The sequence below is a fragment of the Aythya ferina genome (genome assembly GCF_964211825.1).
Source record: "Aythya ferina genome assembly, chromosome: 17".
Classification (NCBI taxonomy): Eukaryota; Metazoa; Chordata; class Aves; order Anseriformes; family Anatidae; genus Aythya; species Aythya ferina.
The window spans coordinates 10,656,458-10,684,329 of record NC_140316.1 but is presented as its reverse complement, the minus strand read 5'-3'; the positions used below and the strand labels follow the sequence as shown (position 1 = coordinate 10,684,329).

General features: G+C 48.2%; 3 protein-coding genes and 1 long non-coding RNA gene across 23 annotated transcripts in view; 1 reads left to right on the top strand and 3 right to left on the bottom strand.

Annotated features, from left to right (window-relative positions):
* HORMAD2 (HORMA domain containing 2) overlaps window positions 1–6,476 on the bottom strand; it is a 31,053-nt gene extending 24,577 nt beyond the window's left edge. The window contains exon 1 of the mRNA XM_084539168.1: window positions 6,403–6,476. The gene's annotated coding sequence lies outside the window, so the exon portion shown is untranslated. The remainder of the gene's footprint in view (window positions 1–6,402) is intronic.
* LOC311446222 (acyl-CoA dehydrogenase family member 11-like) lies at window positions 994–23,988 on the top strand. Of its 5 annotated transcripts, none has more exons than XM_084539160.1 (15): window positions 994–1,421; window positions 4,860–5,092; window positions 5,731–5,830; window positions 6,804–6,921; window positions 7,781–7,923; window positions 8,026–8,175; window positions 8,709–8,803; window positions 9,069–9,168; window positions 10,540–10,680; window positions 11,391–11,483; window positions 11,886–11,993; window positions 17,187–17,358; window positions 17,606–17,672; window positions 17,970–18,103; window positions 21,047–23,988. In XM_084539160.1, the coding sequence occupies exons 1-14, from the start codon at window positions 1,122–1,124 to the stop codon at window positions 18,091–18,093; spliced, it is 1,944 nt and encodes a 647-aa protein (XP_084395286.1). In that variant the 5' UTR covers window positions 994–1,121; the 3' UTR covers window positions 18,094–18,103; window positions 21,047–23,988. The 5 variants fall into 5 exon arrangements, with proteins under 5 accessions (XP_084395286.1, XP_084395284.1, XP_084395288.1 ...); XM_084539158.1 differs by having other exon boundaries at window positions 21,006–23,988; XM_084539162.1 differs by lacking the exon at window positions 21,047–23,988 and adding an exon at window positions 19,725–20,535.
* On the bottom strand, window positions 14,883–17,044 carry LOC311446225. The gene is made up of 2 exons (XR_014698810.1): window positions 16,236–17,044; window positions 14,883–15,500 (listed from the first exon to the last, which is right to left on the bottom strand). It is a non-coding gene; the product is annotated as an uncharacterized lncRNA (long non-coding RNA).
* The window catches only part of MTMR3 (myotubularin related protein 3), a 79,263-nt gene continuing 74,738 nt past the window's right edge, over window positions 23,348–27,872 (bottom strand). For all 16 annotated transcript variants that reach the window (XM_084539139.1, XM_084539143.1, XM_084539142.1 and 13 more), the window contains one exon: window positions 23,348–25,913. In XM_084539139.1, the coding sequence (XP_084395265.1) occupies window positions 25,742–25,913 (172 nt within the window). In that variant the 3' untranslated portion in view covers window positions 23,348–25,741. The remainder of the gene's footprint in view (window positions 25,914–27,872) is intronic.

The window sequence follows — 27,872 nt, the reverse complement described above, 5'->3', positions numbered from 1 at the left end:
TTCTTTACCTCCCCGTTGCACAAACCATTTTCTGCATAGTGGGACTGTTAAATGTATGCAAACCCCTGCTGAAGTGAGGGTCAGGACTTGTTCATGCTGCAGCATGAACAGGAGCCATGCCACAGGTGGTGTTGACAACCTGACGCAGTCGCAGTGCCAGCATCAAGACATCGACGAGGTCCCACCAAACAAGCAGCACCTGAATTTTTGAACTTTGACATCCATGTGGCTTTGTGGGACTGGAAAAAGGTGAAAGGTGACTGGTTTTGCTTCACTAACACTCTCTCCAGCTGGTCTAAATTCATGCTGGGGTTGGGACATGTCACTGGGTTACACCCCATGCTCTAGTCTCCAACATTTATGCTTGTAACAGCACTTTGCTATCATGCAGGTTTAAAATGATGGTACTGCTTTTATTATCACCATATCAGTCAAAATCAGGTGCATGTTTTATATTACTCAAAGACAAAAGACATTCTTAGAACACTCAGGGACTTCCCCAGCGAAAGGGAAACATTTAATATCATCCTGACTCAAATTTATGACTTCAGAGACTTCATAAGAAGCTGATTCTTTTTGGAGCTAGTGTCACAACCCAGGACTCCAGACAAGGAAGATGAATTTCCCTTTTTAACCAACACCTCATTTACAGAATAACCTGCCTAAACCTTTTCTTCCCGTTTCCAGGCATTCTGTCACACTTCAGAAAAGGAAATGTAATTTTTCTTTCTGATCTCTACCAGATTACATTTTCCAAATTCATAATCCCAAGCAATTCAGTGGGGATGCTGGTGGGAGCAGCATAGGTCCCCTGACTCTTAAAATATCAAAAACTGGGGCTGGTGACGATGATTTCCCCAGCTGGTAGGGGGGGCTGCAGTGTTTTCTGAGTACCTGTGTTTTTCCAGGCTGCTTTCTGATCCCTTTCCAAAGACCTTTTCCCTAGTTCAGTCAACAACAGCTGCTAAACAGCTCCTCCCCGAGGGAGGAGAAAAGACCTAACTGATTTACAAGAATAACTTAACGACGTTAAAACAAAACAGGACTGGTGCTAGTGGCAGCCTGGGAAGGGTCTGAAGGTGACAGCTGTCGGAGCGACACGCTGAAGGTTTTGCACAAGCATGTTTGCCCGTCGCTTGCCTTTGTGGAGGTCCAGCGCTACCTGCAAGCCGTGGCAGTTGGGTCTCTCTCTGCGTCACGGCTGGGAGAGGTGCCAAGCCTGGAGCTGTAGAGGAGTCAACACAACAGCAGAGCAGGGGCAACAGGTCAGCATGCAGCAGAACCAAGTATTAGAAGATCTGGAAATGCCTGTTGTGAGAAGAGAAACCGAGAACCTCTTCCAAGAGCGGCCCGAGACTGGGAACCAGTATCTGGAAGATGCTTTGCTTCGAAGTTACCTGAAGGCACACCTTCCTCCCAAGGTCTGATGTGCATGTTTGTGTTTCTGTGTGTGTACACACGACAGTTCTGGCTAGGTGACTGCTTAAGACTATGAATCGAACATTTCTTGGAGCCCTTTTGCGCCTTCAGTGTGTTTAAGTGAGGGGAATTTACCAGCATTCTATAAAACTTGTTTTATGTGAATCAGTGCAGGGGTGAAAAATACTCCCAGGACATAAACAGAAATAGAAGGGGCCTAGTGGACTCCTGTGACTGGCTTGGGTGTTGCACGGAGTGTTGTTAGATTGTCAGGGTGTGCATTTGTTAGCCGGTCACCCAGCATTAAAAAAAAAGAATAAAGAAAATCAGTGAAAGGGAAAAGCTGAGGTGCTTCCAAATTCTGCTGTGCTCTTCCACTTCTCTCTCACTAGAGGAAGAGGGTTTTTTTGAGGAACTTCCTTGCCAAAAGAATTCAGCTGTTGTCAGCTGAATGCAGAAGAGGATGGAAAGGCCCCTGGGGGTTTGCTTGTTCTCAGCAACAGTCACTGGCTTTTCTGAGTTGATTTTCAGAGTGATGGCTCTGTGCAGAGCTGCAGGGGTACAGAGCAAGACCCCAAGCTGTGGGTCTCTGTTCTGTGAGCTTCGGGCCTGCAGGAAGCTGGGGGCTTGTTGCATCGGCTCTTCTCTGCCCTCACCCCCAGGACTGCAACTGCTTCTCACTCGTCAAGGACCAGATCTCACGGAGCTGAGCGTGGCCTCTCGCTGTGAGTTGTTCCAGCAGAAGCAGGACCTGTAAAGCCACTGTGTGAGTAACGGAGGCAGATCCTGGCTGTCACTGATGCTCCTGGTCTCCAGGTCTGTGAGGCCTTGCAGTCCTGGGGTGGTAAGAGTGTGATGGCAGTGCTGGGAGCTTGCTTTTGTCATGGCCATCGTGGGAGACAGGAATGAGGCCTCCCTACGCACCACTGTGACCTCCTTGCTAAAAGAGAAGGTGAGAGAAAGGACAATACCTTTGGGCAACCACGAAGATCTTGCTCCTAATCTGCACCTTTGCAAGAAGCACGATTCAGATCTTCTGAAGAAGGAAAAAGGTCAGCGCTGCTCTCCACTCGTTCCCCAAAGAGACGCAGTGGCTGCAAAATCTACCAGAAAATCATCAGAATCTCCCTTACGTTTCTGCGCGTGGTCCCAGCGGGGCAGTGTTGCCTCACTGCTAAAAGGCAGAGCCCAGTCTCTGCTCTCTGCCCGAAGCAGCACCAGCTTGTCTGCTGCCCGAGGGGCTGCTCTCCATACGAACACCCTCCTGTCCAGGGGAGCAGCAGCAGCTGCAGCTCTGTGGTGTCGCGCTGAAGCAGACACCACAGTGGAATTGATTCCCGTTGTACTATTCACCTGTGTTCAGCAGTGAACACAAAAATTTCCCTGGAACGGAGCAAAGGGTTTGTTTGAAGGTGGTTTCTGGAAAACACAGAAGGAAGCATCCACTACTTTTTCTGAGCATAGTGGTGGAGATATCTATCGGTCTTTGATCCCTCTGTAAATAAGTCCTGTAATATAAAGCATCGTATGTTTGCACTCGTAGTGTGTTTTCACTATATCCATCCCTGGCACATCAAAGCAGTGGTTAGGGTGAGTGAGACCACCAGCAGATGCTGCAAGTTAGTGGCATCAGCCTTGAACCTCACAGTTTGCAGCTGCCTCCCCAGTATCCTGTTGTGTGGTTTTGGAGTGCCCCGGCTGCGGTGTGTTACATGCAGCAGTCACAAATGCAGGAACTCTGATTTTGTTCTCTTACCTTGGAAATAAACACATTCGCTTAGTGGTTTATAAGTGTGGTCAGGGCAAGAGCTCGCAACTAGGCACTGTTTTTTTGTTTGTTTGTTTTGTTTTTGTTTTTGTTTAGAAAATGTGGGTATGGAGGTAAAGAGACTGTTGTAGTGAGCTCACTGTAGTGTGTTGACTAAGAGACCTGTTTGGAAAACTACTACTCTTCTGCCCACAAAAAAAATGCCAGCTAAAGAGTTCAAAGGTTCCTGTGCTTCAGGGATTAGTGAAATCCGTGTACCTTGGATACTTAGGTTGTGCTTGTAAAACAGCTTTCAAGTTGTTGCTACAATGTGATAAGCCTTGGAGGCATATACCCACCCCAGCCGAACCTAGAGCAGGAGTGCCGCGTAAGCTCTACCAGTTTGACAGGGCTCATGCAGGCTTTTGGCTCGTGTTGTGGTTTCTGAGGCTGAGTATTTCAGCATTCACCTGAAAGAATACTGCCTGGTCTGAGGATGGAGACTTCCAGAGCACCAACTGGACAGCGTGTGCTGGATCCTCATTACACACATTGAAAGGCAGAGCGATGAAAGAATCAATCATATGGGAAGGAGTTTAATGAAAAGTCAATGCAGAGGGGAAGCAGGGTTTGTATTTCATCAGCAGTACATTAATGTGTTTTATAATTGCACCATTTGGGCAGAGCAGCTATGGCATTCACCTTTGCAACTGCTGTATTGAGGAGGAAATGAGCATCTTGCGTGGTTTCAGAGAACAGCAAAAAATATTCCTATATTCAAAGTTAATCTTGATCAGGTGCTCCTGTGACACCCCATAAAAGTCTTGGACGTACTTTTGCTAACCAGAGTCCAACAGTGCTAGGGGCTGGGTCTCCTTGGCCTGGTTTTAATCAGCTGTAAGTCAGGCTATTTACATCTAGGCAAGTTCATTGAGTTTCGGCCACAGAAAGTGAAGAGGAGCAAGCACCTGCAGGAGATCTTTGTCACCTTAAAATAAGGATCTAAGGCTTGGAACAAATCACTTCTCTGCAGGTGCTGGTTTCTCTCCATTAACTACAGACAGACTACTCTATCCAAGTCAGCCAAGCCTGGCTGAAACGAGGGCAGATGAATCCTTACCTAGGGATGTGAAAGAAGCTGGCTGCAGAGTGACAATTTGAATCTAGACACACCCTGTGCATGAGGCTGAAGCTCAAAGGATTGAGCTATCCCTCCTTTTCTGACCTGGTAAGGAGTTAACTACTGAGCCCCGCAGAAGTTTTCCTGTACAGATGAAGGCTTCCTGTTTTTGGCACCTTTTCCCCTAGCACTCTCATCCAGCAGTAAATCACAGAGTGATTTACTGAGGTTGGAAGGGACCTCTGGAGATCAGCTCATCCAGTCCCCTTGTTCATAAGCATCTGTGTGATTCTCAGCCCTGATACAAAAGCTCTTCTGTCTTGTGTAAAATCCAGAGATGCTGCCAGACGTAACTTGAAAAAATGATTTTGAGAAAAAAATGTGACAGCTGAGCACAGCTGTGCCAGCAGAAGCTAAGAGACAAGCTGTCCTGCTGCATTACCGAGTACAATGAGCCAAGTGGCAAGAGATCATTAGCACCCAGAACAATATGGCCAGTCTTTTGACTTTCTGATTAGGACCAAGGCTCCTTTCCTTCCAGGCGAGTGCCTAAAGGCTCTTGTTGCTTCACAGGTACTGGAGGAGGTGAGTCAGGACCTGGAGAGGTTTGGAAACCGTCTGCTCACCGAGGTCAAACCTCTGGGATGGGAATGCGAGTTGAATCCCCCGGTGTTTCGGCAGTACGACGCCTGGGGGCAGCGGGTGGATCACATCATCACCTGCTCGGCCTGGAAGAGGATGAAAGAGATTTCAGCAGAAGAGGGGCTGATTGCTGAGGCCTATGAGAGAAGATATTCCAACTGGAGGTAACTGGGGGAGAATGGGAGCAACTTGGTGCCTTGCTGGTTATTCTTAGCAGAGCGTATTCAGCATCTGGTGGGACTGAACTTCTTGTTGTATAATGGGTAACAGATGATGCACGGACAAAAGCACACCGACTGCTGTACTGAACAGCAGTGTCTGTCCACTGTAATGTTCCACATCAGCAATGATAAGCTGTAACTAATGGCCTACAGTTGATCATAATATTCTTTGATGCCACTTTCCTGATTCTGGGGCCTGGCACTTCCCTGCGCTGCTCCAGCTTTACATGCAGTAGTTGTAACACAGCCAAGGGTCTGGAATTGTACTTGCAATTTAATTGTATTCTGGTCTCTGGAGATAGACCCAGATTTTCTTATTTTTAAAAAGTACCCTTAATGTGCACCAGATGGCAAGCGATGCTTTCCATCCAGCCCCACGCTGGCAGTCCCTCGGGGACTGAGAAACTTCTGCTCCACTTCTGTTTTCCTCTCTGAAACAGTTCCTGCCCTCCTAGAAATGAGCAGGCTGATGCTAACCCATCTGGGCTGTATTTTTCCCCCTCTCTTGCTAGTCGAGATGTTTTATCCTCCTGCTGCTGAACTGCCACAAAACCTGTCTGTTTTCGCTCTTTCTTTCCTAGCCGTGTGCACCAGGCTGTCAAACTGTACTTGTTTTCAACCACCTCTGGAGGTTTCAACTGTCCGCTGGCCATGACTGATGGAGCAGCCAAAGTCATTGAGGTACGGGCTCAGCTGGTCTCTGAGGACACAGCCCACGTCCTGGCAGCGCTGGCTAGAGGCAGGAGCACTGGCCGAGGATCTAGGAGAGCTGATCTGCCATCTGCCTCTGGACACGGCCCTTCCTCGCTCTGTGACTCAGCTCTGTCTCCCACTGCCTGGCTTTCTCCTTTCTCTGCAAAGTCTGTGCACCCAGACTGACTTTTAGATTTACATACAACACTGTGCACAGCAAGCCCTTTGCTGCACATGAAACCTGTAACACTGCAGGCAATTGGAAAGGTGTCTTATTGTTCCATACTTTTTTTTTTTTTTTTTTTTAAACTACAAGGCACAAAGGCCTGGCTTTCCTGTCCCCTCCGTGAAGCAGCTGTTAAACATATTGGGCCAGATCCATACCTGGTGTAAATTAACCAACCTTGCAAGGCTTCCTCATCTGAAGACTTGGCTCTGCATTTTACTGACCCTTTGCACTGTGTAACTGGCCATGTAGGGTGCGGAGAAAAGCTAGGCCTCGTGTAGCTAGCTCTGGGCATTCCAATTCAATAAAAAGAAAAAAACACAAGGCAATTTACCTTTTCCTGCAGCTCTTTGGGTGCTGGTGACATCCAGTGTACACAACTGTATGCCTGTCCCCTGGCAGTGTGCTGTTTTGAAAGCTGTGGGTCCAGCTGCAGAAGCTCAGGGGCAGGAGGGCTGCTCAGCATTGCCCTTTGTAACACGAGCCTGCACCTTCTGCCCGCACAGTGTTCCAGTGGCCTCGTAGGAGCCAGGAAGTTTCACAGACTGTTGGCAGGACCCTCAGATACACTGCAGCACAGTGCAGGACGTTTGGTGTCCTGCTCTCCTGCTTGTGTACCATCCATTCTGAGCCTTGCAGGGATACTTGTAGGACACAACAGTGTTAATTAAGGCAACTCTAATTTCATCTGCTTTGGTGTGACCTTCTTCGTTTCTTTTCTCTCTCCCAAAACAGTCACTAGGTACGCCTGCATCCCTGAAAAGTGCTTTTGACCATCTGACATCCCGTGACCCCAAGAAGTTCTGGACCTCTGGCCAGTGGATGACCGAGCGCAGGGGAGGCTCTGACGTGGGTACGTGTACTGAGGTGGGAAGCAACTGCAGCAGCAGCTGGCTTGTTAGTGAGAACTGAGAAAGTGAAGGGTGTAGGGAGCTTTCAGAGCCAGGTGGCTGGTTTATGAATCTTCAGCAGAAGTCATCTCAATCACCTGCACAGCTCTTTACCAACAAAAGGCCCAGCTTCTGTCCACTGATGTACACAGCACATGGCATGCAGGTAATCAGAGATTTGATCCTTGCTCAGATAACACACTGACATCTAGCTCTGTCATCTAAACCTTGGGCAAGGCAATCAGGCCCATCCCAGCTGGGACTGAGGAAGCATTCCTGATCTTCAGCTTTGGTCCTTGGCAAATGATAGGAATAGCATGATGGGCTAGGAAACCTCAGAACTCCATTGCAGAGACGGAAGTGTGGAAAGGGAGTCACCTGCATGGGGTGAAACTGCAGCTGGTTTCCTGGTGGGAGAAGTGAAAGAGTCAGCTGTGGAGGGAAAGCTACAGAGATGAGCATCATTGAAGGATTCATGATTCCTTAGCACCCTTTGTTGTTCTTGGCTATGGTAACTCCTAAAGAAATAGAGGTTTTGGATTGCAAACCACAGTGCACTCTGCTTACAAAATGCTGCCCTTGCCATTTTAGCCTGGAGCAATTGCTGGAAAGGCTTGCAGCTAAACAGGGCATATTTCCTTTCTAGAACTAAACTCTGGCTGCATTTCTTATCCACTGTCAGTGAAAGAGATTAGCAGCTAATCCATATTTCATCCGGATAGCAAGAGGTGACTTATAAAGAGCTGCTGCTTAAACTGAAAATCAGCATCGATTGATACAGAAGCTCCCATAAAGCCACGATCTTCTGTTCCTTTCTTGCAGCTAATGGCACGGAAACAGTGGCCAGAAAGCAGCCAGATGGCACGTATCGTCTGTATGGTTTTAAATGGTTTACATCAGCTGCTGATTCTGATGTGACATTAACCCTGGCCAGGATAGCAGATGCTGAAGGACATGTAAAACAGGTCTGTTGTGTGGTGGAATGTGCTGAAGGAGCAGGGGAACTTTTTACTTTCCTTTTTTCATTGTGACACAGTCCTCTTTGTGTGTCTTTTTAATGGCCCCAGGGTTCCAGTGGCCTGTCGCTGTTCTTCCTGAAGGTTCGAGATGAAGACAAGAAGCTGAACAATATCCGAGTGCAAAGGCTGAAAGACAAGTTGGGCACGCGGCAGATGGCAACAGCAGAGCTGTGGCTGGATGGAGCTGAAGCAGAGCTGGTGTGTAGGGCACCATTTCCATCTCCTCTTGGGGCTGGGCAGGCATGGCATGGCAAACTGCTCATGGGGGTGTACAGCTGAAGAATGTCCTCTCATTCATGTCTGTAACTGACTGCCCGTTCCACAGAACCCTTCCCCAACAGGGCCCTGTATGGAGCAGAGCTCAGGAAAAATCCTGGGGGAGAGGGGGAAAAAAGTAATTCTAAGCTGGTCATTTCCCAAATCCTGTTGCCTTAGCCCAGCTGAGGAGCAGATCTGTGTGGCATGCAGGTGGGAACAAGCAGGCAGTGACCAGAACTGATCGTGCTGATAGTCTCCAAAGGCACCTCTCCAATCATGCCACAGACTTGGTTAAAACGAGGCAGCTGTATTTTAACACAAGCAGATCTTTCTGGTGCTGGAGAACAGAGAGAGGTGACATGGATGTCCTGTACCTGTCTGCCTGCTGACACAAGTGTCACTAAGATAGACGTGCTTCAGCTTTGAGGCTGTGCCACAGGCTTACATTGACTTTTGTTCCTCTGTGGTTTCAGATCTCTGCAGAAGGTCGTGGAGTGGCCTCCATCTCCAACATGCTGAACATATCTCGGATCCACAATGTCATTGGTGCTGTAGCTTCCATGAGAAGGTGAAGGCAGCCTGGACCCTGCTCCCAGAGCTGGAGGAGCAGCACGTCAGGATAAGGGGAGATTGCAGTGCTTAGCATCGCAGTCAGCTGTCATGTCATGCTTTTATGGCACAGGGCTGGGAGCCAGCGGTGCTAGGTCACCTCTGGGTGACCTAGGCTGGTGTGCTGCAGCCCAGCAGGGTTCACCCAGTGGGGATGGCCGTAAGGGGAGGCTTAGAAAGAAGGTTGCTGGTCTAACTCCTTTCTCTGGCTGCGTTCTCTCTAGGATGATCAGTCTGAGCAGGGAGTACGCCCTTAAGCGGGTTGTCTTCGGGAAGCTCCTCAAAGACCATCCCCTGCACATGCAGACAATGGCCCGGATGGAGGTAAGGCTTCCAGGAGCTGAGCTGATTCTGCTGGGCAGGAAAGAGGGCAGGGATCCTCAGCTGCTTATGGGCACATTTAGGTTATCCTAAATTAGAATTACCTGGGAGCTATTCTGACAGGAGTGCTAAAGTTTGTGCATGCATCCACTATGTCATGGCCTCTAAATTAAGTCATTTGCATCAGACCACAAGCATGACACCATAATCTCCTGAACTGCAGTTATCAGACTGTTTTCCAAGACTGGTGCACACTCATCCTGGTCGCTCTTGCAGCAGGAGATCGGCTATTCTCAGTGGGCTTGATGAATTCCTGGGGGGTGTCCATGAACTTTCAGTTCTGGGACAAATTTGTCTCCATGGTATAGCTGCACAGTGCTCAGCACAAGACACTGAGCTTGAATACAGCATCTAGACATAAATACCATCTAAAGAAATAATGGTTAGACAATAAAGAGAGAGCAGTATGAATTGGCACTCTGGCTCTGGGCTTTGAGAGGAATTTCACAGCCTTAGCTCTCTGCAGAATGTCTCAGCTTTGCCTCAACACTGAGCCATAGCAGCCCACTAAACCCAGAGGACATGGGTGGCTTCCTCCCACTACCAAAACTTCAAAAAGAAGGCACACAGTTCTCCTCCTCTCACCAATCCAGGCACTATTTCTTCTTTTAACTGGTGTAACACAAATTCTTATCCTTGGGCTACATTAGGTTCATGCAAATATTTAAACCAGCATTTAAAAGTCCGCTTTCAGGGTGGGGGAAGAGGGAAAGTGGTTTCACCCCAACAAGCATCAAGCATAACTTAAAGCTCCAGCATCTCGTAGCCTGTGGCAGTCCATGGCCAGAACTCTTACCTCTGAAAGAAAGGCAAGAGCTGATGTAGTCCCAGAGCACATCATTACACACAGAGGCTACAAAGCTCATAGCTCAGTGCCGTCCAAATTGCAACTTGTCAGGGAAGCAAGAAATCTGTCAAAGACCTTGCGGATCTGGTGCTCGGGGGCTGACCATCAGATGTGCAGCCTCATGTCCTTTATCCCTGAAAAGAATGGATTTATGATCTGGATACCTGAGAGGAGCTTTGATAAGGCTCCCATTAGGCTTAATTAAATGCCATCGTCCCTTTTCTCATAGTGGATTGCACTGTACAAGGGAGGCAGCTCCAGATTGTTTCTAATATTTTATGCCTTATGCCTTGCTGATCTGTGGTCTTCGTCTCTGAAGCTGTGGTTTTGTACGGGGGGGGTTGCATTTTGCTCAGGCCCAAGCGCTGTGCATCCCTTCCAGATAGTCTCATGGCACCTCAGCAAATCAGGCTGGAATCACAGTTCGAGACCCATGCCAATGAAGCTCCCCGCTTCTCCACATGCAGGTGCAGACACGAGGGGCTTTTCTTCTGCTCATGGAGATCGCTCGGCTGCTTGGACTTGCAGAAACCAACATGGCAAGTGAGCAAGACCAGCTTCTCTTGAGACTGCTTGTACCCGTCGCCAAGCTATACACTGGGAAGCAGGTATGGAGCAACCAGTTTGATTAGCCCGGAGTGGGGCTGGTGGCACATTAGTAGCCATGGAGCTGGAAAGAGGCAGAATTAACACAGCCAACGAGAAGGGCAGCAATGGCATGGGGTACAGGCAGCGACCTCTATCTGCAGGGCCTGCAGCTTGATAGCTACCCTGCAATTACTGCTGTGTGCTGAGGCTGGACTTTGTAAGTGGGGGACTCATCCCTCAGCTCCCAGGAAGGACTCAGCATGCCAGCTGCCTGGCAAGCAAGCCGCAATCAGTCAGCTGGTGACAGCAGATAGAGCAAACACTCTGTGAAGCACACCACTGAGGAATGCTGCTGAGGCTTTTCTTACCTAGAGAGGACTGCAGTGAGACTCTCCCTGGATCTTCTCCCTGGGTCTGACTGCTCCTGCAAGTCCTCACTCAGTGCTGCTCACTCCTCACTCCCTGGGATGTGCCTCCCTTCATGTAATGAGCAACCTGGTCTAGTGAGAGGTGCTCCTGCCCATGGCAGGGGGATGGAATTGGGTAATCTTTAAGGTCCTTTCAACCCAAACCATTCTGTGATTCTATGAATGAGCAACCTGCTTCAGCAAGGCAGTGGGATCCAGTCGGTCCCCTCCCAGCAGGACCTGCTGTGTGATACAGGAGGTTTCCAGCCACTCCTTCCCTTTGTGCAGTGTGTATTATATTATATCAACTCTGCATTTTGCAGGCTTCTGCCACTGTTATTGAGGCAATGGAGTGTTTTGGAGGACAAGGTTACATGGAGGACACAGGCTTGCCGGTCATAGTTCGTGATACTCTGGTAAGAAAGCAGCAGAAAAAGCTGGTTGTGTATCACCTAGTCCCCTGCATAGTCCTTTGTGGTTGCCTCCTAAAGGCACACTCAAAGAAAAACACACTCCTCCCCAGACTCACTGCAGGTGTTGCAGTTCTTTCTAGCTGCCTGAGCCCCATCACCACCAGGGAGGGGACATGATCCGTCCCTGGTGCTGGGGATCGTTTCCTAGTTCAGTAATGTAGCCAAGCCCCTCGCTCTCATCAGCACTGCTTCTTCCCACTTGTGGAGAGGCAAGAAATCTCTGGAGATTTCCCTGATAATCCCTTAACACTGCCCCAGATCTTCATTGGCTCATGTTCCCCCTTATTTACTGCAGTTGCTCCAAAAGGCTCCTTCTTGCTCTTACACAGTCTCTTCTGCCACCAGGTGCTGTCTATATGGGAGGGAACAACAAATATCCTGTCACTTGATGTCCTGAGATCCCTCACCAAGAGCCGAGGACAGGTGATAGCTGTGTTCTTCTCCACAGTGCAGGTGAGCCCTTGTCAAAAGCACCAGTAAGCCTGATTTGTCTGAGTTTTATTTGGTGTCAGTGCTCTTGGCTGAGACTGGTGGAGAATGTGACCAAATTCAAAGCTTTAGACAAGCGTTCAGAAGGTGTTTTACAATTCTGCTCTTTAAATAGCACTTACAAAAGCAGAATGCAGGCAGTGTTTGTTTTGGGATCCTTGTGTGCTGGGAAAAAAAAGGCAGGTAATTTTATTTCTATAGTAAAGAGCTTTGCATTGTCAGTGTTCTTCATGACAGGTACCAATGTAAATGTATTTTTACTGTGATAGAATCAAAATAATGTAGTGTTGTGGTTTTTTGTTCGTTTTTTAAACTGCAAAAACACCACAAGACTACTGAATATTAAACTTTCACTAGGCCTACCTACTGCAGCATGACTTTCTATTCTTATTCCCACTGAAAAGATGGAAAGAGCCAAAGGAATTCCTTTGCTGCCTCTTCAGATTTGCAGCTCTCTGCCTTTACCTACAGGCTGTTCTTTTAAAGGTTCCCAGACAACAGGCAGTCATGGAGAGTTCAAAGAAGCCCAGAATTTCCTGAAGGTAAATGAACATCATCTGGCTTGTTACATCCCATAAGGGGACACAGGAATGAGGCTGGAAGGCATGATCACCATATCAGAGGGTATTCCTTCAGGGATTAGATTTTTAATGGAGACAGAGCAATTCAGAACTGTGTGAGCGCAGATACAGCGAGGGAATCATGAGCTGCTGGATTTCACTCCATGTAGCCTTCACTTTCTCATATTCTCCCCATGAGAACTGAGAGGTCTGGGCCACTTCACTCCCTTCAGCATTGACAATTTGCTCTTTGAAGGTGATGGCACAAGCAGAGAGAGAGCAGAGATGACACCTACATAGTGGCCTTGCCACTGCTCAAACACAATTGTGCTGAAAGCCCAGACTTCAGTCTCCTTTCTTTCCCTGGGAAGTGAACATAGGAACAGGTACACGAAGGAAAACATAATATATATATTGGATATTTTCATTATATAGAGAGAGTGATTTTATTTTTTTTTAATAAGTAGATTTTACAAAACAAATAAAAAACTCTTACTGTGGTCTCTGGTGTATCCAGCAGATTATCCTATCCTATCCTATCCTATCCTATCCTATCCTATCCTATCCTATCCTACCCTATCCTATCCTACCCTATCCTACCCTATCCTATCCTATCCTATCCTATCCTATCCATCCATCAGGTCCTTCAAAAACACACTAACAAGAGCCTGACCCCTTCTGACCAGTGGCTGCAGTTGGTAACTTGTGTTACATTTCACACCCACAGTTTAGCTGTATTCTGCACAGCCCACCTCTCTGACCTCCAGAGATGTCCTCTTACCATCCTCTCGTGCAACTTCCGTTAAAGAAAAAATACCTCAAGCAATTTGACTACCAAACATGAAAGCCAAATCTGCTCATAAGCAGGACTAATGAGCGTACCCACTAATTAAAAAGCCAACTGGTCCAGCTGTTGGTAAAAAGCAGCTAAATCTGACACTGAGGGTAATGGAGTAGAGAAGGAAAGGAGGGGGTGGTAGGCTCTAAAAATAACTTGGAAAGAAGCCGGCTTCCTCAGGCTTATGCTTCTACTAATTTAAACCAATTCCCCACAAAGGTGCCATACTGCAGTCCTACAAGCACCTTCCTGGTGCAGCTAAGAGGGTCCTTAACTGGATAACCAGAGAAGCACTAAAGAACTCAGCAACACGATTCAGAGCAAGTAATTGCACAGCAGTAACACCAAGTATTGAGATTTATTAATTAGCAAGCTCATCATTGCTCTGGTGCTCCAACAAATCACGCTAAGAGACTGTGTGGTGGAGGAGTGAGCACTGACTAAGGTTCCTCAAATGCCATTAATGCCACTGCATTTTCTGTTCATGTCACCCTTGGGTTGCCTCCATATCCACGGAGTGTGGGAACAGAGTGACTGGAAGTGGCTGGGGCTCAGAGAGCTGTGAGCTGGTTCTGGATGTAGCAGATCATACGTGGCAAACGTAACCTGGGCACGTCAGAAACCTTCAGCAGCCAGGCAGTGGAGGTGCCAGCTGGGAGGTATTTCTGCATGGTGCCTCTGTAGCACCAGGCAGGACCCTGCTGAGCTTCTACACCAGAATCAGGATGTCGTTCTCAGGTGATAAACAACCTCATTTTGAGCTCCAGGTGTCCAAATTCTTTTGGTCTCTGGGAGTCGGCTCGTTTTGAAACATCCTTCCCATGCCCATCTAGTGAGGAAATCATTTAGCCCTTCATAAAGGGATTTTTACTGTTCCAATCCATTTTCTTTTTATTGATGCACACAAAACTTAGTACAATTCACTTTATGTTTGTCCCCTCAAGGTTCTCAGTTTGCAGAATTTGTGCCCAGTGACAGAGGCTTCTTTGGAGAAAGTGGCATTAGTACTTAGTACAGCATAGTTCTTTGTTCTCTGAAGGAATCCAGTGTTATAATTACCTATAGGAAAAGGGAAGAACAGAGACCTTTTTCATTTTTGCACAGCGTAATTATGAGAATCTGAATTTTTAGGGTAAGCTTGTTACAAACCACCCTGTCTGGAGGTAATTGGTCTGCAAGGTCTCAGGTTGTTTCAGGTGGATACTGCACGGGGGGAGTCATTTTATGTTATACTAAGATTTTATTAGCTGGAATTTTGAGCCAGAGCATTGCTTGTACTCTCGAATCCTATTACAGCCTGAAAAGTGATGCTAAAATAGCACTGGGGAATTCTTTGATTATTGCATTTTAATAATTTTAGATTAAATTTGGTCACATCACAGTTCCTTCTGAATTGCCAGTCCTGCGGGCATCTTGCAGAGCTCAGAATTAACTGCCTGCTGCATCAGCAATGACTGCGTGGGGCTGAAACTATCTGTAAATCGGACATGCAATCCGAGTCACGTGGTAGTGTTTTTAGGTCCTTTTCAGACCATAACCACAATTTTAGCACAGCAGGAAATAAATGTAGGTTATTAAAGCGAGACTACATTATTTGCTCAAAACAATAACATGAGACTTGTGCTTCTAGCCCCGTTTTGGATGTTCTCCCTGTTGCTGTGTTTTTAAGTATTGGTGATTATTCTTCAAGTAAAAACTGCTCTGACGATCTTGCTTGGTAGTGAGAGCAAAGAAACGAGTGGCAGCTTAAACATTCCTCAGTGATAACCTGAAGGAACCAGACATATTGGCACTCTGAAGCTCTTTCTCTCTGCTGACTGCAGTCAGGAAAGAACCACACAAGGGGCACGCGGGGGCTGCATGCCTGTGCCTCCCCTCAGCTATGCCCTACAGGTGCTGGAGCAGATCAACACTCAGGAAAGCAAACCAGAATTTGCTTCTGCCTCAGACATCATCCCTGAAGCAGCTCTCTATGTAGTCTCTCACTCTCCAAGGCAGTGGAGGATGTGCAAAAACCCAGCACAGTCTTTCAGAAGATTCAGTGCTTTTGGTTAGGAGAAAAAAAAGAGTGATCTGAAAAAAAAAAAAGAAGTGTAAATTATTGGAGAGCAAAGGCAATGCAATTATTATTATTATTATTTTCTTCTAAGGTTAAAACGATGCTTTATATTCCTGGTCTACACTGCCAGGTCTTTAAGCCTTACAAACCAAGGCCGTGTAGGATGTAGCTGTTTGTACACCCCAGCACGCGGCTGCTGGTGGAGGCACGTATGTGGTTGCTGTGCTTTGCCTGTGTGATGCTGGCTTCCACCCAAGCTGCTGGGAATCTGTTTATGCCTTTGGGGTCTTTGATCCTTGCTGGCAACAAGCTCCGAGCTGCTTTTAAAACATCTTATTAGCATTCTGTGGGTTTGGAGGGTTCTTTGGACTTTATCTTGGCACCAGACCCAACCGCTTTACTGATGATGTTTTCGTATTCGTCCAGCATACGCTGTGAGTATTTGTGTGCCGCTTTGCCTGGAGCACAGAATAGCAACCATTGAGGATTGTGTTTTCCTTGTATTAATAGTCAGAAAATACAGGGCAATGGCTGGGTAGAAGCTGTCACACACAGCTGTGTTACAGAAAGCAAAGCTGGGTTCGGCTTGCGTAGGCAGAGTCCTACGGTGCAAATAAGCTGTACGAGCAAGGGGAGCTGCACGTTCACTTCAGCACTAAAAAATCAGAAATCAGTTCTGTGCTGCAGCTCCTTACAGGCTTTAGCTCATAAACAGCCTCCAAAAGAGACGAACAAAAAGCACCCCCTACCACCTCCTCCTTAAATACGCACGCAGCCCTGCTCCAGGTAAACCTTCGGCCTTCCTGCAGCGAGATCTGAGCGTTGTGGAGGTGCCAGCGCAGCACAGCCAAAGCCAGCGCTGCCCACAGGTGGGTGCCTGCCCCACCAAACACTCGTGGCCCTGAGAGATGCAGGGGCCAGAGGTTTGTGGGTGCAAGCTGGCTGCTTTCCAGCCTGTGTGGCTTCAGCGAGATTGAGTTTTCACCCAAGGCTGGCAGCCCCACGCACAAGGCACGCTCTTTTTTGGGCTCATGAGGGCTCAGCACTGCTATATGGGACACACAGCTTTAGGGCTAGCCTCTGCAGGACACATCCAGGCAGCCATGGGCATGCTGTGTTGTGAAGGAACAACTATTTTAGATTCTCTCGGCAGTCATTCACTTGTGCTCACAAGGTACATGGGATGCTGGAGAAACAGCAGCTTAGCCCAGCCACCAGAAGGGAGCCAGACTGGTTCCCAGACAGGGAAAAACTCCTTTTAATCTGAGTTTTCCTATCTGAACACAGCTCTAGCATCTCAGTGGGAGTGAGAATATAAAAAGAGGGGAGCTCACACATAATTAACCTGATAATACCCACCTGATAATAGCCTGCACATTAATAACCTGACACAGGTGTACAATTAGAGGGAAGTGGGGATGTCAGCTGGTCCCCACGTGCAGCTGGAAGGCCAGCACGGCTGGGCCTGGCTCACAGGAACTCACCATTTTCGGGGCAAGGCTCTGAGTTTCCTTTTGGCAGCGTCCCCTTTCCTGCTGAGCAGGGCTCTGGCCACTCCACCTATGGCAGCATGAGCTGCAGCCACCTCAATGTAAGCCTTCTGTTAATATCCTGCTGGGTGTGCTCGGGGTTCCACCAGCTTCATTTCCTTGCAGAAGGTAAATATGCCGTAATTTTTCCTGTGATTGTTTTCTTTGTAGAAAAAAATTGAGCTGGCTTCGAGCACTGCAGAACTGGAACCCGCGGTGAAGCAAATGCGGGCTGCCATCAGCCGTCTCACCCAGTTCATCCAAGGAGCTGGTTCGAAGGATGCAGTGACCATGGAGCTGGCTGCAAGAGACTTCTCTTACTCCCTAGCAAGGATCTATGCAGGTAGTGGGAGAGACAGAAATGATGGGTTTCAGACCAGGAAAGGGCCAGGGATCAGTCCTAGAGTGTTGTGGCTTCACACACTCAGAGGTGAAGAGTGGAGTTTTAAAGAAAGCTTGGTCCCTGCCTTTCAGATGGAGGCAGCTCAGCCTGACAAGCGCTGTTGAGCAGTAACCACCCCCCTCTTTCCACGAGCCTTTTCTGGTTCAGCTGGAGCCCAGGATTACTTACATCTCACATTTTTCCACAGGAGCTCTTTTAATTGAACATGCATCTCGGCCTGACGCTTCCGCTGCAGACATCTCTGCTGCTCGAAGGTAAGCAAAGAGTTGCCCTATCCCAAACCATTCCAGATCATTTCTTGCGCGATGCAGCAGGCGTTGCTCTGCCTCTCAGAGTGACCTGAATGTCTGCCGTGGTGAGATCCTAACTCCATCCCCTGGATGGAGACAAACAGCACGAAGCCTGGTTACCGGCAGTGTTGCTGCTTTTCCCTGCCATGGGCAATCTCTGTGCTCCAGCGATGGGAAGGATCCAAACTGGGCAGACCTCGAGCTGAGAGCAGCACTGTCTGTTTACCAGGGCTCAGGTAACTGCTTGCATTCTCTGTTCAGGTGGTGCAACCAGGAACTGTGCCCTGTGGCCACGGAGTTCAAGAATAGCAGCTACGAGGCTGAGGAATCGCTCATGGACAGCTCCCTGGTGTACGGCAGCCCCCCCAGCACCAGCAGGCTGTGACTTGGCACAGGTAACTGGAAAGTTGTGCCAGCCTTGCCAATGCAAAGTGCAGGATGGCGGTGGCATTCGGGGCAGGCTGAAATGGCCGTGGTGAGCTGCTGGATACAGAAACTCCCATCTTCAGGGTGGCAGCGGCTGGGTCTACACCTGAGTGTTTGGTGCAGGGGTGCAGCTTTGAAATAAACTCCTGTAGTGCCCCCCCTTGCTGCACTTTGGCTGGGTTTGCCAAGTTGTTTTACCACCCGCAAACTCTATTCCTTCGGGAAGGAAGGAAGTTGAAAGCTCTGCTCTGGCACTGAGCACACTCCAACCCCCAGCTGAAACAGCCGCTTGGCTGCGATCCCAAAGCAGACACCTCAGAGAGCCACAAATTACAGGTATGGTGAGGATATTCCGCCCCGGGGCCAGACCAAATCCTTCTGAACTAAACCCACAACTGCACCCACTGCTCCAGGCTGAATTCCCCTGCTTTTGCACTAAATTACTTGCTAATGCAGACACAAGCACTGAAATTCAGTCGGAGATGCTGAAATGTCCTGTGTTTTAGACAAATACTGAGTGATCAAATCATTATCAAATGCGGATAATGCCTTGAAGCAGCAGCTCTTCAAGTACAAACAGGCATTCTTTTTAAAGACAAGCAACTGAAATCAAAGTGAAAAATATTTAAGCTGATTAAATACAGAAAGACACCATTTTTTCTTGTTCACCACCTTGCTTTCCAATACTGCACATGTTCTTCTACCCCGGCACCTGCCAGCGATGGTGTTTCTGCCAGGGCAGCCTCTGCTGCCCACCTTGGTGGTGCAGAAGTGGCTCCATGCACAGCAGATGGCATCTCCCATCATACAAACAACTTCAATGAGAAGTTGTTTCCATTTTCCTAATCTCACCTCGCTAAGGCTATTGTTAAGCGAGCTGGTCATTGATTTGTCTAGCTTGTGCTTTGACTTTTTCCTTTTACATTGAACTTTGTCCCAAACAAGCTTTGCTTTACTTTAAAATAACCTGATGTAGAGGCTTTACCTTCACGTGTAATGTTGGGCACCTCATTCCTGCTAACTGAGCTCCACTGTCAGCCACGATGGCCAAGAAAGACGTTCTCACTCTGTTGCATTTCAAACACAGCAATTTGGTGTTTGCAGCTTCATAAGCGGTCAGCATCAACACCAACGCTGCTGTGCAAAACCGCTTTACAAACATCCTGGGGAGGAGATCATCTCAATTACATCACTTAGATTGTATCAACAGTGCACAAGTTGGTACCAAAATTAAAGAAAAAAAACACTTTTGACCTCTTATTCATTTCCTATGTGTATGTCATAATGATGCTGCAATTTACTGACATAAATTCTGACGTAAGTTTTAGACTGAAATCCAGTACTGCTCCACCAAAGCAAACATCTGGCTGTATCGACTGCATGCTTCTCTTCACACGCAGCACGTCAGTCTGCCTGTGTGGTATTACCCCGATGACTAAAAGTTTAATCAGAAAGTTGATAATAACACGAGAAACAATAGAGTGAAGACAATGGGAATACGTAGCTGCGAAGTGCCACCAGCAGCCAGGGGATCGAGTGGGAAGAGAGAAGGGAGCTGGTTGCTGAGCACGAGTTACCAACATTTTACAGAGGCCAAAGCCTGGAGATGCAGAGGACCTGAAGCCACCTCCGGGGAGGAGGAGCACGGGCAGAGCAGTGATGGGAAGCAGAGGGCTGTGGGGGATGAGGAAGGAGCTCCTGGGGGCTCTGTCTGTCCCCACACGGGGCTGAGCACAGCTCTGAGCCACGGGAGCTTCCCTCGAGTCACACAGGTGACAGCCAGGCCAGCACCAAAGGGCTTCTCACTACATCGCTCCTCCGCGTCTGCTTTGTGTGCAGCCAGGTGAATAAATAACACTTGGGCTGGGAAAACCTCAGGTGGATTTCAGGTATTTATTTGAACGCTGGAAGTTACTTTTTCCTAATGCGTGAGCTATAATTTGCCTAAAAATAAACCCCACGAAGTGGGAGCCCTGCAAGTGCGCCAACACAGAAAACACAAGGGACGGTAAAATTGCCACCGTGTAGGAAATGACAAATTTATTAAGATCTAAATATTCACTCTGAGGCTACAGCAGAATAAATGCTGTTACAAACAAATAAGCACTAGGGTCTAACACTTTGTGCTGCCGCTAAACAGCTCTCTGTGCTCATGGGCGTGCCTGTTTTAAAACATTTAATGTTCTTGAAGTTATTAATCAAGACTTCAGATGCCATTTTAATACAAATTCCACCGAAAAAAAAAATTTACAATCAAATGCATCATCTGTTGCCACTGCAAAGTAAAAATCATTTCATAGCAACTATGGGAAATCAGTTTAAAAAACGTTTGTTAAATAGTAAGATAAAACTTTAGCAGCATTTAAAAAATTTTGAAAGTTGAAGAGTACGGCAGCCTTCAGTCCCGAAATGCAACAATCTGAGCTCCAATGCCTGTGTTATGAGTGTAAAGTGAAGAGACAGGAACCTGTTATCCCTCTGCCCAAAAAATGGCATTTCCTTATGGTGTGGGGTCAGCAAGAGAGATGAAGGTTTGCACAGAGGGGGCTCTGTTTAAAGGCTCCATCTCTGTTTCTGCTGGTGGATTCCCTGCTTAACAAAGAACCGAGTTGAATTGGAATAATAATAAAAATCATTAAAAATATTGCAAACCAGAAACTTCACACGCCCTGGCCTCAGCAGTCCGTCTGGCTGTGAGGGTACAGGGTGGGAGCATCGTCCGCGTGTCCTTCAGAGCAAAACCCAGCAGCAGGAGCAACCGCGGCTCCTCGCAGCTCCTCACCCGTCTGCGGGCGCTGCACGAGCAGGAGCTGCGTTTGCTCCCATTCCTTGTTCAGCTCAGAGCCTAAATGGCTGTTTTTGCTTTCTAAGCACAACAGGTAACCCCGTGTAACTCTCTTGCAATTCCCAAGCGCTGCCAAGCCACGGCACCTGGCTGAGGGCAGCTCTGAAGCTGCTGTCAAACCTGATGGGGCCCCTGCGTGTGAGCGAGCCCAGAGCACCGACCTCCCCTCGGCAGCGTCTGAGCCACGTCTCTGCGTCTCCTTCCAGCACAGCCCAGCTCGACGCCGCCTCGTAACCGCCTCTGGACCCCGTTTCCTCAATTCCTTGTGCTGAGTAACTCAGGACCTACTGGAGGGACAGTTACAGAACCACAAAGATCCGGACACCCCGTATCTGCTCCGTGGCATCAGCTCAGCGCTCCGGCAGGCGCCTGTTCCCTTCACAGCCTCAGCTCCAAACCTCTGCTGGCCTGGACCCCATCCCACCCCAGCAGCCCCTCGTGCTTCTCCACAGCCTCTTCCCCTTCAACCCTGGAGGAAGAGCTTTCGGCTTTTCACCCCCTGTGCTCCACGATGAAGCTGTGCCCAGCCTGCAGCATCGCTGCTGCCCACCCCCTCTTGCTGCTGGGCTCACTGCCGTCCTGCCTGGGGCCGGGGGGGGTTCAAAGGGATCGTTTTTTCCCTCACCCCCAGCAGATATAAGCTGCTCGCAGGGCCTGTAGAGGAGGAGGTCGTTTTAAGAAAACCACAGCAGGGCAGCCAGCACCGAAGCCGCGCGCTGTGACAGCCGCTCTGCCCTCCCTTTGGGCTGTTTCAGAGCTGGAACAAAAGCAAAGAGGAAAGGATGCTCGTTAGGAAGAATCGATCACTGGAAACGCCGCTTGGGTGCTCCCCTCGCAGAGCTGCCAGGTGATGCTGCTGGCTCCGCTACGGGGAAGGTAAAAGTCCTCTGACTCCCATGCAGTACTCATGGGGTTTGCTCCACATTTCTTTAATGGGGACATCTCAGAAGTGCCATGCCTGGGGCTGTGCAGTGGCACACACGCAGCCTGCAGCCACTGTGCAGAGGAATGGGTCACTGAAAAAGCACTCAGAAGGAACTCAAGTGTGAAAGGAGCTATATGAAATCAAACGCTGGTGTGTAATTGAAAACCCGCTGTTCCGTTGCATGTTCTGAATAATGCAAAACATTCTCTATACCTTTTTTTTCTTCTACTTCTTGAAGCTGAAAACACTACCACCAGCTGTGCTCACAGCTCTGCCCAGAACCTGCAGTTTTATTTGATTAAATAAATACCTTCAGATTATAAAGCAATTGTGCACAACATCTTGTGACTAGAACAGGCCAGCCCCAAAATAGCTCGCAGTTGCTCAAGAAGCTCTTCAGCCTTCCTGAGAATTCAGGACAAATCCTCTCCCTCGACTTAAAATATGTAAGAAGCGATGAGGATGAGCTCATGTGATGGAAGTGCCTGCAGCCACGCTGCTGAAACAGCCAAACAGCCCTAGGAGAACAAGAACCTTTGTGCAAGAGACTTTTACAGGACGTGCAGCAGTTGGGTTTTTCACCTTCTGGGAAAAGATGAAGAGATGTTAAACCTGAGTGGGTTTGGTTTGTTCCCCAAGAGCTACAGCTCTGCCAGCCAGCAGGGAAAAGGGAAAAGGGAAAAGGGAAAAGGGAAAAGGGAAAAGGGAAAAGGGAAAAGGGAAAAGGGAAAAGGGAAAAGGGAAAAGGGAAAAGGGAAAAGGGAAAAGGGAAAAGGGAAAAGGGAAAAGGGAAAAGGGAAAAGGGAAAAGGGAAAAGGGAAAAGGGAAAAGGGAAAAGGGAAAAGGGAAAAGGGAAAAGGGAAAAGGGAAAAGGGAAAAGGGAAAAGGGAAAAGGGAAAAGGGAAAAGGGAAAAGGGAAAAGGGAAAAGGGAAAAGGGAAAAGGGAAAAGGGAAAAGGGAAAAGGGAAAAGGGAAAAAGGTTCCTCTGCCAAATGCCGCTGAAAGCAGGGTGAGCTCCCTGGCGACCTGGGCCACTCCTACATTTGGGCTGGCATTGCTGGATCACGCTCTGAAATGCGATGGTCTGAGAAGGGGAAGAAGAAAAACGAGGAACCAAAGGGCAGAACTCTTACACAGTTCTCCAGTCTCTGAGAAAACCGTGCGGGTTGTACAGGGAGCACCTGACGGTGCATCTGGGTGGTGACCTCTCCCCCCTCCCTGGGACTCCTGGTGCACCAGGAAAACCAAGCTGGGTAAATTTTCTTCTAAGCTTAGGAGCAACAGTTCATTGTTCCTTGCAAAGAGACAATGGAAATGAAAGCGAGAGGAGGCTGCTGCAGCCTCCTTTTTCAAAGGCCTTGGTGTTTCTGCTGAACCTCAAATGTATCTCCTGTGAAGGACAGGAAAGAAAAATAAAAAACTAGAAAGTGTGTTAGCAAATGCTCCCATGCAAAATTCTAAACTTTATTCACTTTTATTTATATATTTAACAATTCTAAAGTATTTACTTCTCGCTTTGACAAAAATGAAAAATATAGGAGCACTTTACTCTCTTTAGGAGAGAAGGGTTATATATACAGCTATGGAGAGATACTGGTTCCTCCTTTACATACAAAGAAAACTAATATTAATAAAAAAGTGCTTCATCGATCAAAAAAAGACTAAGAGCTGCAAGCATTTATTCACACTGTACATCACAGACCCCAAAAACCCGTATCATAACCTCTTGGCACCTGTCATTATGAACTGCAGAATCTTAGACTTATTTTTGACTGTCTATTTGCACCACAAAAACCACACAATGTTAGTGTGCAGAACTACACCATGTCCCCCAGGTCACACCTCTCAGCGCCCACCTCCGAGGACAAGCCAGAGACGGGAGCTGCGTGTTACCCCGCTCCAGTTCCCTCTGTTTTACACCACACAGCAATGCCTAGAGTCCTCTTCCAGATTTACTGCACTGCTTCAGGAGCAAGTTCTTAGACACAACTCGACCGGAGAGCCCAGCTTTTCTTTGCTTTTCCCACCCGATGGTTTGCAAACCATTTAGAAACGTGCACCGGGGAGATGCTCTGTTACCAGACCCCCTTCCCGTAAGGACACGGGCGGCTGTGCTAAGCCTCTGAGACATTCATTGTCTTGTGAGTCTTCAGCTCAAACTGCAGCAGCGTTAACAATCCTGGCAAAGGGTGTGGGAAGTTCCAACGCCAAACACAACATACCTTGTCATTTCTTCCCCATCAGATCTAATAAATACTCCCAGATGGTTTTCTCTGTGTGATCCTCACTTTGGACTATGTGATTGTGACATTGCAGGGAAGGGATGCGCTCCTCTCCCCAGACTTGTTAGATTTTTATTTTTTATTTTTGACCTTTTATATTTAAAACCCTCAAATACTCCAGCAGGATTTGTGTGTTCTTGAGAATACCACAAGAGAAGTCCTACCTTGGTCTAGGCAATGCGTTGTGAAGCAGGATATTACCGTACGCGTTTCTTCCTTGCCAAACTGCACTAAGCAGGCTCTATCGAAAGGGAAAAGGGGCTGAGTACCTAACGCTCATTTAAAAACATATATTCAAGAGATTCACACTTTAATGAGGTGACTTTAAAAGCGACTCAGATTGGGACAGAAGGAAGAAGGGGAATCCATGATGTGTTTTAGGTCTTTATATAATCCTCAGGCAGGTTTTTTTCCTATCTGGAGTATATTGGATACAGACTGAAAAAGGAGGAGACATCCCAGGAATATGACAAGCACCACTGCACTCCTGGACTGAGCTCAGCGAAAATACCAGCAGATCACAGTTGTTCTTTCGTTGTTGTGGATAGTCTCGTTAAAGTGCGGGTCTAACCAACAGCATGACAGACTGTTTGTACGAACCATGACAAGTGCACCGCTCCAGAAGTCGCTTTGCGTTGAGTAAACCAACCTACAGCTGGGACAAGGATAGAAGTCGAAGGTCTTCTACTTTCCCACTGGGTTTAAATAACGAATTGCATTTACAGACCTTCAGACAGAGGCGCCAGTGTAAAACCAATCTCGGCTCGGCAGCCTGGTCAATCCCCTTCTCACCTCTCTCAAACTCGCGCGCACTTTCCATAGCCACCGTTGTCCGGGTGTTTTCCCTCAGAGCCACAGCCAGAGGGCTGGCGGCGATAAAACCTGTTGATTGTGTGTGTGAGCACAGAGCCGCGGAGCGTGGAAATCTGTGACTGATCCCCCCTTCACGCAGTGAGGATAACTAAGCCCACTCTAAGAACAGAGAGGGAGAGTGCTCTCTTGGGAAAGAGATTCCCATTTCTTCTAGCAGCAACGAGTTCCCAAACAGCAGTTTCTTGTTTGGAAGTTAACAGGAGTGATTGAAAGCACTAGCACTGACGCTACAGGTATTCACTTTGCACACTGGCTGGGCTGGTTCCCCTCTTCTCCTTTCCTCCATAAAATCGTCTGTCTGCAACACAGTTCAGCAGTGGGGCAGTTAAATACACGAGGGAAATCTGGTTCCGGTGCCAGCCCCCTTCCCACTTCCACAATCTTCCAGCAAACAAGCAAACATATATATATTATTATATATATATACACACACACAGGCGCGTACACGCACACACATACACACAAATAGGACAGAAAGGAAAGGGGGAATAGCTGGAAAAGGAGATTCCCACAATCCAGCGGTACGTCCTCGAGGTCTGTCCCGCCGAGCAGTGTTCCACGCCCCAGCCTCCAAAGTGCACGGCTCCCTCCTCCTCCTCCCAGCCTCAGCCCACCGAGAATGTGCATGTCCGTGCGGGGAAGAGTCGACGCGGCTGCTTCCCGCTGCTTCTAGGCTGGAACTTTAATTAGACGTGGCAGTGATGGGTTTATCCAGTTCGAGATCAAGGCTGGAACTGCTTGGGTGCAAGCTGCTGTAGCACGATTTGCAGACTCTGCTGGGTTCAAAGAGCTGTTGACTAGGAACTGGCACCTTCTGGTTACAGCAACTGGAGCAGAACACGTTTCCACAATTCCTTGCGTCAGGAACAGAGGAGAAAACGGAAAAGAAAAAATTAGAAGCAGTTTAACGAAGTTACCCGAGTTCTAAAATTACACTGTGTGAGGGGGTCAGCCCCGGAGGCTGCAGTCGGTGCTCCCTAAGTACCAGAACACAAAGACTTCCCTCCCTCCAGAGCTTTAAGGTAGGGACAGCACAAAGGAACACAAAGCAAGCTACAGTAGAGAATTCCAGCTCGTTTACCATCTCTACAGGGACTGCTCTTTTGCACAGTATCGTCCTGCATCGACCTGGAGGGAAGTTACCCCTCCAGGAAGCGGGGCTAAGCTATCTCCCACGGCCTGCAGGACATCTCGGAGCTGCTCAGTGCTGTCACCGCTACCTTGTGGGCACGTGGGTATAAGAGAGGGACAGCAAACAAAGAGCCCTCCTCCGTAAGGATGTGGGGGGTGTGGTGTTCTGGCCCCTGCTCACATCACTGATCCAGCTCTGTGTTAAGGACATGCTGGATGCTGCAGTCCTGGCAGGAGGAAAAAGTCTCTGCTCCTTTACTCTTCTAAAAGCACCTGCTGGTAAGTACCAGCATGGACACATTTTCTTCCATTTCTTTCAAGTTCACTGCTGGAAGGTTTAAGATGAAAAAAAAAAATAAAACCAGTTTTGATTGATGCAACCATCCCGCTGCCCCGACTGCGCAGTTCCTTTTGAGGTGCTCCCAGCAGTCCCCAACCTCTGCGTAAAGGAAACGGAGCCAACAAGGAGCATGCAAAGCCACGGGGCGAGCAGCCAGGCACGCCATGCTCAGGGACAGTCACGCCGCGGCAGGGTGAGCGGTCTCATTCTTGTCAGGTGTCAGCTGGTGGAGGCACGCGAGCGCATGCACCTCACAGGAGGCGGGGAGAAGATTTAAGACTCGAAAATAATTCCGTTCTTCTTGCAGCCCCCATCCGAACCTGCTGCTGATCAAGCTAGCCCAAGGAGTGCTGTGACTCCCTCTCCTCCAACCTCATCAGTTCTTATAAGGGGCTTGGAACAGCACCCCAGGGACCTAAGGGTGCAAGTTTACCTCCCAGCCTGATGCCCTTGTCATTAACTCTTTGGCATCAGGATTTTCTGCCATTATCTATTTGTGCTGGAAAAGATTTGTTGCTGCCAAGAGACTGACACAAAATTCTGCCTACACGCAGCAGCTTTGATTAATCCTTCATTGCCAAGAGACCAGATTCCCGGGTGCTGGTCAATGACGGGGAAAGAGGCAGCAGAGAAATCCCATTTCTCACTTCAACGGGCTAATTTTCTCAGCTCCGCACAGCAGCTCCTGGTCTCAAAGCTATAACCCCAGTGGTAGGACACTCACAATGGCTAGCCTTTCTGCAGTGGTTTTGAAGTCTTCTTAAGGACCCTGTTAGAAATGACTCTCAGAAAAAACAGCAGGAGTGAAAACAACTCCACGAGGTGTTACACAGAAACACCCTGCGGAAAAGCATCTCTGCTGCTCAAAGAACAATTACCCGGCAGAAACTTACTGCAGATGGACGAGGTCAGAAAACAACCAGAGGGATTAAAACAAATCTGGTTGTTGTAGCTCACCAGCTTCCTAACACATGCTTGGTTTTGTTGTTTTGTCTCTCTGTAGAGTTCTATAACTGTTCTCACCCGAGCTTCAGAAAGCCCTGAACCACTCTCTCGTTGTGTCCCAGTGGCCTGCTGCCTTGCTCGAGAGATTAAGAGAGATGTTAACAACACTGGAGAAGTGAACTTTCCCCTTTGAGGATGGCTGACTGTTAAAAATCATACCACCAATACCTCTTCTTACTAACTTATGGGTGTTCATCCAGCTTTTTCTGACCGTAGCTCTCTACCAGCCTTGCATTACCTGTTACTACCACAGTACTTTCGGTCCTTCTAAAAACAGGACTTTTTTCTGTTGACACATTGCACAGCTACGCTAGAACTGCTTGTAACATGTTGACCT

Excerpts from the sequence above, each read along its gene's own strand:
- LOC311446222 (XM_084539160.1), top strand. The coding sequence starts at position 1,122 with ATGTTTGCCCGTCGCTTGCCTTTGTGGAGGTCCAGCGCTACCTGCAAG. Across the intron at positions 1,422-4,859 it reads AGGCACACCTTCCTCCCAAG|GTACTGGAGGAGGTGAGTCA; the intron begins GTCTGATGTGCA and ends GTTGCTTCACAG. Across the intron at positions 9,169-10,539 it reads AGACAATGGCCCGGATGGAG|GTGCAGACACGAGGGGCTTT; the intron begins GTAAGGCTTCCA and ends CTCCACATGCAG.